This window comes from Alternaria hordeiaustralica (assembly GCF_023758085.1).
Source record: "Alternaria hordeiaustralica strain BMP 2776 chromosome Unknown scaffold_2, whole genome shotgun sequence".
NCBI classification, from domain to species: Eukaryota; Fungi; Ascomycota; class Dothideomycetes; order Pleosporales; family Pleosporaceae; genus Alternaria; species Alternaria hordeiaustralica.
In genome coordinates this window covers 1024022-1038421 of record NW_026056774.1, presented here as the reverse complement: position 1 = coordinate 1038421, position 14400 = coordinate 1024022, and the positions used below count along the sequence as shown (strand labels likewise).

Sequence of the window (14400 nt, the reverse complement as noted above, 5' to 3'; positions counted from 1 at the left end):
GCGTCAGCTCGACCGAATCCGTATGAGCACGATCAGCTCCGTTCCACCGCCGGACCCGAGTTGGACAAACACACGTTGCAGGTCTTGGAGATGCTTGGCGCCAAAGGTGTGGCTTCGCAGAGCCGCATATCCGGACGAGGCACCGCCACACCCGCCAAGGATGGGAGAAAGATCTTTGAAGAAGAATGAAGGATGTTTGAATGCGGGACGCGCCCAATATGTACCTTTGTCGTGCATGCCGAAATACCCTTCAATTGTACCATACTATATGGATATAGCTACATTTAGTACCAGTCGACCGGATCGGCTAATCAAGATATATTAACTTCGCATCTGGCCCTTTCCCGCAATCTCCGTATCCCGTCCTTCTAGCGTCAGAACAGATCGTGTTGCAATGTTTCATCAGGAATAGATTTGCGTTATCAGGTGTGGCTTGATAACCCCGTATCGATGAGGGGGGTCTAAAATCCGTATGCGACACGAAGATGACCACTCCTGGCGCAGCTGTAATGAACGCTGACGATTATCCTGCTAATCTCCTACCTATGCCTTTTCGCCAGCAGTGTATCAATCATCACACTTCACGTCATGCACGGGGAAAGTGTAATTTTGAGCTCACCGCGAATAGCGTGTGAGCCTTTTCCTGTTACTATCGTGCTATTATACATGGGCCAACTGATGCACAAGGCACCTAAGTCTACTCCCCTTCCTCCGCATCCAAGAAGGCCTCATCGCCACTCGACTCAAACCCTTCGTCCTCGCCTTCCGAGTCATCAACATGCTCAACGGCCGGAACAAACTCCTCATCGTCGTCGTGGTCATCTTGGTCTTCCTCGTCTTGAGCATCGAGCTGGCCGGGTACAGCTCGGGCGACATGCTGACGCAAAGCCGGATCGTCTCCAAGTGCGAGCTTGCGGAAGAACGGGTGACTCTCCGTAAGCGGCTTGCCAGTAGTGATGAAACCCATGGGAGTGTGCTCGAAGTCTTGACCCTTGCGGCGCAGAGCAAGCCATTCATGTACTGTGCACCATAGTTAGTAAAACTGTTTTCTGTTACATGTTCGGAGAATACGTACCAAAAGTAAGAGGCTTCTTTGCGAATGCATCCTTCTGAGGGTGCTGGGATAGGTTCTCATCAAGACCAAGGTACTCCAGCAGTAGGTAGTACTCGTCCCATTCAAGGTACAGGCGCCCGGCGAAAAGCCCCATTTCGACTCGAAGCCAGACTGGAGCTTGGAAATCCGCAGGTAAAGCCGGTATCGCATAGTAGTCAAGCTGGTTGAAATGAAGCATCCTTCGTGTAACAGGTGCAGCGTAGATGATCAGGTGAACTTTGCCACTATCTTGAAGCGCTTGTCGCTCTTGCATGATTGGGATGAGCTGGTTGGCTTCTTCAGGGCTAACAAGCAGCGCTTGTTGGCTGATAGTACTCCAGAGAATCCAGTGAGAAGAACGGAGGTAATTGTCGTTGGGCGCATAGACTTCGATTGTACGAGAGAATTCCGCTGAGATCCACGAACCGGACTTCATCGAGGAATGGACCGTATGCTTGAGGCCTAGTGAAGTCATCCGTCCCAATACCGAAAACAGAGGTTGATAGGCATCGCTTCCAGGGACGAGACGCCCGAACTCTACGAAATGTCGGATGTCTTCATGCAGCTTTTTCGTCTTATATGGGTTGAAGAGGATGGCTTGTTGTACTTCCCGGACGTTTTCAACCTCGACTTCTACCTCGCGCTCAGCCTCACGTTCTTGCTCAATTTCTACCTCCTCTAGTGCTGATGCATGGACCGCTGAACCTCGGTCTTGGAAGTGTTTCTTGCGTTTTACAAGCTTGGTATAGATACCCTGCAGCGAAGATTTCCATACGATGGTGGAAGCGTTGGGACCAGCACGGCGGTGACGCTCACCCCTTGGCTCGTATAGCTGTTTCAGTGAAAGAGCCTCCTTGATGCGGACCGTTGCGAGATAAGCATCGCGTGAAAAAGCATCATGCAGATATTCGGGATACTCCAACTGTGCCTGCTCTTGCTGCAAATACTGCAAGGTCTGTGCAAAATAGGACGGCTCGAGCTGCTCCATAGTATCGCAAGTTTGACCAAACACCCAGCGAAGGACGTCACCCGAAGTGGGCTGATAAAACTCATTGGATTTATTTGGTAGCCGATCCAATATACCCTGGTGGACTTCAATCGGTGAGAAGAACGTGACTGACTGGGTTTGACCAAGAAGTCGAAGTCGCATGGCCGCCTGTACCAGTGCATCTTTCGTCAAATGCTGACCGAGAGTCAGGGCAGCTCGCGCATGTGGTGGGAATTTGATATCAGTGCCTCTGCAGTGACTCTCATCCAGGTATACAACACATCGATCTAAATCCTCGGCGAATGGAGATGCTACTAGTGGTATGCGTCTTCCTGTACGATATAATACCCATGCACGATGATCGGCGTCGAAGTATACAGCTGCTGCTGCTCCCTCATCCGCATGAAGCCAAGCATTGGCAAAGTCTTTGTTCGAATGCTCAAGAACCTGCGCACCAGCGTCGATGAGAATTCTAATTCGACTCTTCAGATGGATGTTGTTGGCTCCGTATGGGAGACGGAAAGACTGGTAATGACCAGCGTATTGCTTTTGCCAGGAGCGATTTGCAAGGTCTTCGATCAAAGCTGCTTCAGTCCAACGCGCTCCATGCGATGAGGTCATGCGCATATAAGATTGGTTACGAGGTGCTAGAAGGTAGTATGGGACTTCGGCATTCGTGTGTGCTAGCTGGGGGAGATCTTGCTGTTGAACCAAAAGCGGAAGTTGGTGCCTAGAGTCGTTCGTACCCGAGAAACCGGTCACACGGGGTCCAAGATTGTCCTGACTTGATGGAAAGAGGTTCCAACCAGATGCCTGAAGCTTGAGGCTGAAGGTCTTTGCGTACTTTGGAAACACAAAGTTGTTCAGATAGAAATCCATTAGGGCTGCACTGTAGCGTATGATCTGGTAGAGCTCACTCAGTTGTCTTGTATCTTCGGCATTGATTGTCGCATAGTCGTCGAACTCCTTCGGGATGTCAATTCCTTTCGGAAACCATTTCTCGTACTGAATGCTCGGTTCGTCCGTCTTGACCAAGTGCGCGAAGGCTTCCTTGAACTGAGAGCCGGTCAGACCTTGATAGTAGAATGACAAGCACGTCAAGGTGATGGCAACATCGGGGTGACCCCATTCTGCTGTAGGCGAGGGCACACCCTTAGCGAGGTATGGTACCGCTATCGGCGCGCGTATCGGATTCAATCCATACTGCACGTTCCAGCGCTTCTTGAGAGCTGTAATCAAGATACGATGAACGAACATGCCACGGAGTAAGTTGACCACGCGCATCAGAGTTGGCTTGTCTCGGAAGAAGCTGACGATCGTGGATATCGTCTGACTACGCACTGTGGGCTTCGAGATGTAGGCCTGTACATCATTCATGAGGGAGACGGGGTATTCGGCACAGGGCAGTATCGACGGTGTCTGACCCTTGCAGATAATCATGACCAATAGCTTGGTCAAGTAATCCTCGGCGTCTTTGCGCAGGAAATAGATGAGAGGAAACCCACTGCTGCCGCGGTTGACCACTTCGATGCTGCGAGGACATTGTGACTGGACATTTGAAGCAAAGTCCTTCACTAAGTGAAGACATGCCTGGATAACCTGCCAGCGCATCGGATGGCCGTCCACTGTGGTCTGCGTACCGGATGGATAGATGAGTTGCGTCCTGATTGCCAACGAAACGTCGCATTCGTCCAGAACGTCGCGGGTGTGTCGATCCAGCCAGCGCTGTGTCTCGATCATCATGGATGCTGATTCGAGGTTCTCGTCGCAGAGTTGTTGTAGTCCACTCAGCTTGAAAGAGAGCACATGTTCTGGCAATGCGATGAGTACACCACGGCGATCGCGCAATCTTGAGTGCATCTTTGCGTAAAGATCCATCAATGCTTCGGTAGGAGGCGTCTTTCGAGAGAAGGGGATATGCATCAGCTCGCGGTCGACTAGTCCGCCTAGTTTGGCTTGCATCACCTGCGCCGACTGGAGCAAGAGAGCTCTTGGGACCACGACGCGAGCAAGATCGGCTTGATTAGCAAGGAGAGCCGCCACCATAGCTATGAAAGTTAGTTTCTGTTGAGCTCAAGGTCCGGTGATGCACTTACGGAGGATGCAAGACGTCTTGCCTTTACCCATCAAGAGTTGCAAGACTGAGTTCTGGTCTGACTGGGGTGAGACAGTCGCTAAGGCGACCTGTACTTGCTCTTCTCGGATCAGGATGTCGCCGTCGATTTCGAGCAGAAGCCAGTCCGGAAAGTTCACGGGATTCCAGTTGCTATGGCCAGAGTTCGCCCATTCATCTCGCTCCTGTTGTTCTTTTTGTCTCTTCTGCGCATCCTGGATGCGGTGTATCTGTTGGAGTCTACTTGTGGCCACCCCGAAAGCCACGATCGCTTCTTTCGTGCCTGCGCCGAAAGTAGTGCCTGAAGTTGCTCGGAGTTCAGTGAGAAGCTCGACATTCGTCATCCTGGGCCATGTATCTACTAACTGGAGCCACTTGGCTTGTGGATGATGGGATTGAAGTGAATAGCGGACGTGCTCAACTGCATTTGCTGCAATTTGTTTCGCGGACGTGATCTCGCCTCCGGTGATTCTGGAATGCAAGCTATCAGAGGTCTTTTGCGCGTAGGCGATGTGCTTTTCGAGAGCGGCAATACTCGCATCCATTTCTTTCGCATACCTACACTGCACGAAAGAACTCGGGTCTTTGAAGTTGGCGACGATATTCCTCAGCATACCAATTTCTTGTGGCTGCTGTTTGGATGCCCGAGGATGGATTGGTGCCCTCTTATCCTGGTAGTTACCCATGAAGTTGTTGATCTTGCCAGGATGATGCGCAATGTTGCCCGATCTCATGGTTAAAGCTCCGGCGTAAGAACCGACCGCGCGAGGACACATCTCCCTGGGCACTTGAATGCTGACGATTGGAGCCTTCAATAGTTCCGAAAGCGATAGATCATCGTTCTTCCTAGATCTTGTAGAATATAGGGAGAGAGGTAACAGCTTCGCCTTTGGCGTGACCTTGTTGTCTATGTCGACCTCCACACGGCCGATAGTTACGCGGTAGAGTACCTCTTGTACCTGCTCCAGATAAAGCGACAGTTCATGGTTGCGCGTAAGACGGGTCCACTCTGGAACCACATCAGCCAGAGCCCAATCCACGTTCAGATATGTTGGATCAATTGCGATTAACTTCTGCATTTCGATCTCAGAAGAGGGCCACTGCTTTAGGATGGACCTAGCTAGCGCTTCACAAGACTCATCGACATTGGGGCCATGCAAGCTCTCGGCTTTGACGAGCTGTGCGCGTTTCTTGAAGCCGGTTTCAGAAAAAGGCATCCGTGACTTTTCCATCAAGGATATCAGATACGACATGGGAGGCGCTCCATCAGCTCGAAAGTGGAAGTAGGCGGCATGACTGGGAGCCGGTATAGCACGTATCGCTGGAATCATCGCGAAAGCTATGAGGACGCGCAACAGGTTCAGATCCACATCCGACGAGAAAGCGATAGTTGCCAGTAGGAACATCAGGCTGAACCTGTCGTCGACATTGCACTGAAGTGACTTTTGAGCAAGCGCACCCCACTCCGCTTTGATGTCGACAGCGAGGTGATCAGTGAGCAAACATTTGCGATAGCATTTATCGTAACCGCCCACGACCGGAGCATCGTGAAGAAGAGTAATCAGTGTAGCCTCCAACGAGCAAGTTGGCTCCCAATCCAGAAGAAGCTTCGATACTTCAAACGAATTTAGACGATCCTTTGAGGATTTTCGGTCATCGCGCGCAGTATAAACAACGTCCCAGTGGCCACTCTTTTTCCGATCATTCACGTTTGATCTGACTATCGCGCGGGCCGCCAAATGGATGACGTCAGGTTCCAGTTTGATTGCTTCTTGAAACTCGCAATCAGAGAAGAATTGAGACAAGTTCGCAGACTTTCGCAATATGCTCGCGACAACAGTGGTATATCGATCGTCCTGCATGGAAACTGTGCATTCGGGACGCCAGACAGTTGTCTCCATGACCTTTGTGTCTTTTGGATAATAGCCTCGCTTTGGCGATAAATCTGCGACATCTTTCAGTTTAGCGATCAAGTCGCTTGGTAGTGGACTCCAAGGTTGATAGGCTCCTGTCTGGAGCAGGTACAGTGCTTCCTCAGTTCCCGTTCGCCGTGTGAGCGGGTCGGCAACGATGTGCGAGGTGTAAGCATGCAGCAAAGCCTTGATATAGAGTAGACGCGGCTCGGGCGCGCAGTCGATACGTCCTAAGACGTCATTGATTGCGAATTTGAGGTATTCACCCCTGCCCATCTCGATGCCAACGGTTACATGAGGCCCATCCTTCGAGACTCGGAAATCGCCCAGGAGTACCAGTATACTCTTTTGACGGTGGTTGGCAACGGATTGGATCACGATCTTGCTCTGCAATCCATACCAAGTTCCCGCGTCTTGAATAGGTGAGATGATGGCACCGAGCCGCGAAGACTGCAGTAGGCCCTCGCTGTTGATGTGAAAGCTAAGTTCCATTCGCTTCAATTCCACTGTGACCCTACAGTCAGAGTCTGATGATTCCGTGCCCCTAGCACTGTGCGATGCGAACACCAGGATTTGAGACGGATGCTCAAAATGTGTAAAGATCTGTGCAATAGTCTTGAAAAGTTCGCTTCCAGGTTCCAGCAGTGTAGTTTGCGTTGGCTCTTCGAATCGCCGAACGGCGTGGTAGAAGCCAGCAGGGTGCCAGCGTACCCACCAGTTCATTGGCTTGAATCTCCACGGGCTCTGCTGACGGATCTCGACATGACCCTTATAGACATGAAGCCAGTGGTAGCAGTTTTCTACTAATGGTCTCGGGAGATCTGAACCAAAGACACCACTAGGAATGAATTCGATCAGTTCGCCCTTCTGATCGGCACGGATGATCAGCCGGCCGTTACGCCAGCCAAGATGAATTCGATGGTTGCTGAACAGCCCCATCTCAGCGATTGCGAAGTCCATGCCTCGAAGGGGAGAAGGCAAGACAATGGGGTTCCTAGTGCCGAACAAATGGATGTAGTCTGTGTGCGAGCGGTATGCCAGAGGCAACGTTCCCATTTCTTGTCCATCAATAAGCAATGTACCGTAGACGTAGTTGTAATGCACAAAGTACGAATGCTGATCCGCGGTCGACTCTAGTGTATATGACAGATACCACGTATCAGGGACGACTTCCAGCACGGGCTCGATAGTATCGTAATCTCCAGGAACGTGCCACATCGTGTTCAAAGATGCCCTGAAGGTCTGCGGATCCGCTAGTATAGTCTCCACTATGAGTTCGCGATGCTCATAAGTAAACAAAGTATCTTGCACGATGGCGTTGCGCATGTTGTATGGCATTTGGTCAAATCTTCCGGTCAAATTGTAATGCAGCGAGATCGACGCATCGAGATACATGCGAAGAACTTCCGATTTTTTGAGCTGCTCATCGTCAATGTGTATGGTCCGCCTGCACAAGAGGGAAGCCCAGATAGCTGATTGCAAGACGTTAGGATCCTCTGTGACCATGGGTTGTAGTTCTCTGCGCCAGCCGTCCGTAATCTTGCGAGCCTCGTGGAGAAGACGCATGCCTTCGGTTCGAATGCGGTCGCTCGGTGTGAGAGACGTCACCTTGAGCAAAATGGTGACAAGAATCTCCATCTGCACCGGTTCACGCCAATTCCGTCGGATCGCTTCTAGCCGAAAGCGAACTTGCTGCAGAAGCTTGCTACACAAACTGTCATCTGACAACGGACGGTGGACGTCTGTGAACCGAGATCCCCCTGCAGTGTCTGGCCCCAGCTGTAATACCAGACGTAAGACGAGTGACCACGTAGAATCTGAGGAGAAGTTGAGATTGGTGGACCCCAGTTCCCTTAGAAGGTCAAGCCACCTCGAATGTGTGCCTACCAAGAGACCTTGAAGTGCTGTGAACTCATGGATACCGACACCTTGAGTACATCTAGCTTGGTTCGCTTGTACTTCGTTCGATGTTGGCCATGTAGGATACTCGAGTCCAAGAGACACGAGCGGTGAGGTCGGAGGAAGTCTTACAGGAAAGTGATGCCAGAAAGAGGCCTTTCCAGACCTATCTGTCCAAGTCTCACCAAGACAATCAAAGTACCTGGGCTTGAGGCCGCAGGTCCGGATGACTTCGTCTACTCCGATTGGGAAACCCCAGTTTGCGTAGTGACATTCTAGATGAGCTTTCTTGTACGACCCCAGAGTCACTTGGCAGCTGGTCTCGTTGGCATATGAGTCGATCTGCGAGTATTCCCGGATCAGTGACATCCGGTCAAGCTTATCGGTCGGTTCGCGACACAGGGTCGACAGTATAAGCCATGTTGCGTCTCGGTAGGCAGCGAATACCTCTGGGCATTGTAACTCGAATAGTGTTGCTTTGGCAGCCGGTTCATAGCTTGGTAATGGATGCTCGTAGATCTGGATCCTGATGCCTTTAGCTTCTTGATTGAGGTTATGCCACTCGCAAGGAAGGCGATGACGTGACTCAGGCATGCCATCCCAGGCAACGAAAGCATCCCAGATACACTCCTTCTCATTCCGCTTGTCGATGGTTTGAGAATGGCGCTGGCTCTTTTCTTCCCATTCGACACGCTTAGCTTCATAGGCGATATCGGCATCTTCTTCAATCTCATCTCGTATGGCGCGTAGGTCGCCCTGAAGGTCTTCCTGGTCGTAATACTGTACAGCAAAGCAGTCGTCGGCAGGATCGTCGAAGATAGTCCTGCATTCTGCATTTGATCGTGCACGGTATCGAGCTTTGAGATACTTGCGTACTTCCTGACTCCGAATCATTTCTCCGTGTGTAAGAAGCTCGATGGGATCCAACAAATCCGGATCGAACCCCGGATGGTATTCCTGGAGCAATGGGTAACAAGCTACCGCATCTCTATCCATGAGAACCCAAAGTTCCATTAGATGAAGGAGCTGCTGGCTCTTCTCGTTGGGGTACGCCTGATCCACGGCACTGATCCTGGCTACGTAATCACAGATCACGCCGCTCAGTTGGATGGCTCGAAGGCCCTCTGGCTGCGTTGATTGCTTGACAGGGAGAACAACATCTTCCAGCAGCTTTGACGAAGCGATATGGCTGGACATGACTCTCATGTAGGGTTTGATAGAAGCCACAGATCGTTCGTATAGCTGCAGAAGCTCGGGAGCTGTTCGTTGTTCTGGTCGCGGGAGAGACGCGTGCGCAGCTAAGACGTCTCTAAGGAATCGACCGCTGCTGGTCAGGCGAAGTTGGAACTCGCGAGGATGGGCGTAGTGGCGTAGCTTTGGGATGTAGCGTTCCCGTGACTGCCTATGGGTACGCCAGACTTGCCTTAGATAACCGCCAGTCGTTGCCAGGGTGCGCTCGAAAATGCCTTCCAGAGATAGCAGAGGATTGTAACGCCTGCCTAGGGCTGGCCTGTTGGCAACCTGGGTGTCTGACGTGAGCTTAGCGAGACGACGGCCTAGCTTTTGACGTAATGAAAAGGCCGCATCTAGGGGGATTTTCTTCAGGACATCTTCCAGTAGCTGTGCATGTAGAAGACACATCAATGTCTTGTAGTGCAGACTTCCAACCTCCGCACCCAGGTGGTGATATAAGTAACGCTGGACTGCTACTCGGAGGACCAGGTAGAAAGCGGATCTCCTCCATGGTGTGCGAGCATTATCGAAGTTGACCGTGTCACGCACGCGCTTCCGTAGACCAGGAACCGCAACTGCAGCGCCATTGGCCTCCAGTATAGTCATCAACAGGCCAGATATGAGAGCGGGATCACTGGTGTCTCGGATCTCGGGAATCGTGGCGGCTGCCTTCCAGGTGATAGCGGCAAACTTTGTGACCGACTCGCTGCTAGCTTGTTCGATGAAACTGGCGACAGCTTCCTGAAAAGCTTCTTCGTTGATAGTCGATGCTGGGACAGATACCGCGCAGCCGGGGACTACATGTAAGTTCAAGATCAGTAAATGTGCGACACCGATGTATATGTCAGTCACTTACAGTCCCATTGTAGCGCGCCTTTGGCAGCAAGCACCTTGTCGGCTGTGGCGGATGTCTCAAATGCTTCGAAAATGATGTTGCGCTCGCCGGAGGTGTCCTGGGGATACACGAGCAAAGCGCAGTTCTGAGGTGCGATATGCAGAACAAGCATTTTCCCATGGCTGAAGTCGCGAAGCTCCTTCATCAGCGCCGCCTTGCCGATGGTTCCGTCGACATTGAGTATTTGACACGCGAGCAATGTTTTCCGCAATCCTTGGACGTGCGGAGCAACATCTGCAGCGACATGGGGGGTAAGCCTCGCAACGGCGTCAAGCATACGCTCCAAGAGAGCTTCCTCGACGCGATGCAGGTTGCCATCTTCGCGGCCAGGTACATTGCGGGGCAGCGCTATATGGTAGTACTGCTGCTCAAGAAATGGCACTCGCGCGGCGGACGCCATGGCTGTTTCGAGTGCCTGCTGCAACGAGGCAGCGGGCGGGGGCAAGAACGAGTGTGAAAATTCGCAATACGACGGAAGTGCGATATTGCGATGTTGCAAGAGTTGGCAGGTGGTGTTGTCGAAAACGCGACTGCTTGATGAGGGCGCAGTACCAGGGTTGACTTAGGTGCCAAGCATTGTTTTGCTAGGCGGCAGCAACGCGTAGACGCCCTCCCCAACGATGAGCAATGAACGATGAACATTGAGCCTTGCCAGAAGTCGTGGAACACCAAAGCGCAGTCTCGGGCCAATCCTCTTGCCACCGGTGAACGAGTCTGCATGAGGAGACATGTCGGCTAGCGAATGGGTGACTGAGGCACTGTACGGCGCTACGAGAAACCCTCAGCCTCGCCAGTCCCAAAAGAAGAGACCATGATGGACATAGCGATTGATTTCCAGGATTAATGATGCTAGACGCTTCCATCAGGCCGGTCTTGACGTCCGCAGTTGCCTCCTGTCCACGAATCAAACAAGTGGAGGATGTATGGTAAAGGTGGGAGTAACAGGAAGAACGAAACTGTGTTGCTTCCGAAAAGCGACAACGCAAAAAGAGAAGGAACGAGTCCAGATTGGCTGAGAGAAACGCTGCTGAAATGACAAGGATGACGGAGACGTGGCCTGCATCAAATGGAAAGAACGACCTACGTGTGTTAGTGTAGTATCACTACTGCTTTTCAACCTTGGAAGCTGTCCATCACCTTGATGTGAAGGTAGGAGTTGCCAGATTGTTTTCAGACGTCCAGACAACAACAGAATTGTCGATAGAGCTCATCCAGACGTTCCGACGCGCGTGCTGGTGAAGCGCGTGTTGTAACGCGACAAAAGTAGAAAGCGGCAGATTGGAGGCATGTTCTACTTCTCAGCGCATCAATGGTAGTTGAGCGCAAGTCTGTGGGAGCTTCGTGATGATGCATGATGGAGTTGTAGTCTCTATAGCTGAGAGAAGCCTGGTGGTGAGAGGTTTGACGACGCGTGAGGTACAATCGCATTTACCCGGCCCCTTGCCTAGCTCCACAGCTAGCAACATAGCGCCTTCCCCTCCCTTGTCTGCCTTTCGCATTTCCAGTGCATTTATCTCTCTGCTCCAATAGCATCTCCTACATTTTCTGCGAACCCCCAATGAAGCCGTCGAACGACAGCGGCTAGCTCCAGCCGATCTCGCTGCCTCATGGAGGGCAAACTTCATCCGTAAACGGCATATCGGCTGCAGCACCTGCCTGCCTCGGTTACTCTCTCCCCAGCTATCACCGCTATGCCTTGTGGGTTTATTCCCGCTAGATTAATCATCGCCACCATGAAGGCGGGAAAGTGCGAAAGGGCGCCCGCGACTAGCCCATCTCGAGCTCCAAGGCGCGACATTGGAGGTTGTGGGTGAGTCTCTACACGCATCACCACTAGCTGGCTCGATGCGCTTTCGTTTCAATTATTTATATACAGTTTTTATGCTGCTAGAATAAGCAGCGGGAGCTCGTTCGTCGGTACGCATTCGCTATTGGTCGAGTCTGGGATCTCATCGGCGCCGTCATCAGCACTATGTCGCACAGCAACTTTACCCAAGACGCGGCCGCGGGAACGACACCAGGGACACACGCAAGGAACACCCCGCCGTCACCCAAGTCGTACACTTCAGACAAGTCCCGCGTCATCGAGGACGTCGAAATCGAAGAGGACCGCGCCTCCATATCCTCAGCGTCGACGCATTCCGATTCGATCAACTCGGCAGTGGATCAACGTCCGTCGATACATCATACATGGAGTAGAAATACAGGGCACTCGTGGCCTGGCGATAAGGAGGATGCGATCGCAACTGTCACAACGAACGCGACGCAAGACCCGCGCTTCGAAATTGACTTCGAGGATGGAGAAGACCCGGAAGACTGGTCCATGTTGAGGAAGGCTGTTGTCATCTTCTTCATGAGCTTCTCGACACTGGTCGTAGTTATGTACTCGACAAGTTATACAAGCGGCATACCGGGCATGATGGCAACATTTGGCATTCAGTCGAAGACGTTGGTGATCTTGGGGATAACAACCTACTTGTGCGGTCTGGCGATTGGATCACTGCTCCTGGCACCGCTTAGTGAGATGTATGGCAGGAGACCCGTCTACCTTATCGCTGTCGCATCCTTCACCATCCTCGTCATACCATGCGCTCTGTCGAACAATCTAGCTCAGATCCTCGTTATGCGCTTCTTCGGTGCCATCGCGGGCGCGGCTATGATTTCCAATGCTCCAGGCACCGTCTCCGACATATCCAAGGAAGACTACCGCGCATTAGCTTTTTCGATATGGTCTTTAGGGCCAATGAACGGGCCTGTCTTCGGCCCTCTCGTTGGTGGCTTTGTCTTCCAAGCCCTCGGCTGGCGGTGGACGAACTGGGTTGTCATGATCGGCTCTGGCGCATCCTGGTTCATGGTCTTTCTGATCCCAGAAACATACAAACCAGCAATCCTCCGCGCAAAGTCAGCCAAGAAGCGTAAAGAAACGTCCGACCCCCGATACTACTCTCGCTACGATGAGAAGAAGGCTTTCTGGCCTTTACTACGGGAGAACCTCTACCGGCCGCTTAGCATGGCGGTCAACGAACCCATCTGCATCTTCTGGGACGTATACATAGCATTGGTCTACGGAGTCTTGTATTTGTGCTTCGTCTCGTACCCCATCGTCTTTGGTGAGCTACGGGGTTGGTCGCCTGGACTCGTTGGACTGGGTTATATGGGTATTGGCATTGGCGGTGTCATCACGATAGCTTCGGAACCTTTGCTTCGTCGTATGATCAACAGCCACAAGAAGGATCCAGAGACTGGCAAGCCATACCCAGAGGCCATGGTCAGTGTGGTCGTCATCGCTGCGGTGTTGGTTCCTGTTGGCGAGATGATTTTTGCCTGGTATGTGTCCTTCCTCACCTGGATCTTGTTTATGCTAACACATGTGTAGGACATGCACTCCCAACGTCCACTGGATCTTCCCCCTCATCGCCGGCATCCCCTTCGGCGCCGGAAACTGCGGCGTCTTCATCTACGCGTCAAACTACCTCGTTCACTCCTACGGCATCTACGCCGCGTCCGCTCTCGCTGGAAACGCCGTCTTGCGATCCGCCATGGGTGGTGCTCTTCCCCTCGCAGGCCCAAAGATGTATCAAAGTCTTGGCCCACATTGGAGTGCGACAATGCTGTCGCTAATTGAGTTTGCGCTCATACCCATACCTGTGGTTTTCTACCTCTATGGACACAAGATCCGGGAAAAGAGCGCGTTGATCAGGCAAATGAGAGAGGACAGGGAGAGAGTTGATGCAAAGAAGAGGAAAGCGGCTGAGAGGATGGAAAAGATGAGGGGTGGTGTGCTTGATGAGAAGAAGTTGGACGTTTGATAGACTTGCATGTATAAGGATCATTGATGCACCGAATTAGACTATTGTTCACCAAGATGCATTTGCACGGCTGGTATGGTACCCTATGCTGTTTGACCAACGCGTTCAATGTCGTGATCATCAGAGCAATCCTCATCTACTCCACTAACAAGACTCCACGTCTCACTTCCATCCTGCTCTTCTCCCAGTATCACATATCCATCTTGCGAGTCATCACCCCAGTCACTGAGATCGCTGTCCCAGCCCTGATCATACTCGTCCAGCTTCTCTTCTTCAACTCCCTCTCGCTGCATCCGCCTCAAATCCTCATCCGCCTCCATCCTCCCCCTCAACTCCCCGCTAGCCCACTCAACAAGACTACACCTCTGCACCTCCTCCGGCGCCGCAACCTCCCACTCCGTCCCCACCCCAAACTCCGCACAAGCACACTCCCGATCCAAAGTGCACCAACACGAAC

The 14400-nt window shown here is 52.1% G+C and overlaps 2 protein-coding genes across 2 annotated transcripts; one reads left to right on the top strand and one right to left on the bottom strand.

Moving 5' to 3' along the window:
* Positions 1–697: 697 nt before the first annotated feature.
* Positions 698–10534, bottom strand: J4E84_001809 (uncharacterized protein; the record flags this gene model as incomplete). Its single annotated transcript, XM_049384439.1, has 4 exons — positions 698–1020; positions 1076–4129; positions 4178–10036; positions 10096–10534. 4 exons carry the CDS (start codon positions 10532–10534, stop codon positions 698–700), a joined length of 9675 nt encoding a protein of 3224 aa, XP_049247795.1.
* Positions 10535–12106: 1572 nt separating this feature from the next.
* On the top strand, positions 12107–13943 carry J4E84_001808 (uncharacterized protein; the record flags this gene model as incomplete). Its single annotated transcript, XM_049384438.1, has 2 exons — positions 12107–13461; positions 13511–13943. The coding sequence occupies 2 exons, from the start codon at positions 12107–12109 to the stop codon at positions 13941–13943; spliced, it is 1788 nt and encodes a 595-aa protein (XP_049247794.1).
* Positions 13944–14400: the final 457 nt, after the last annotated feature.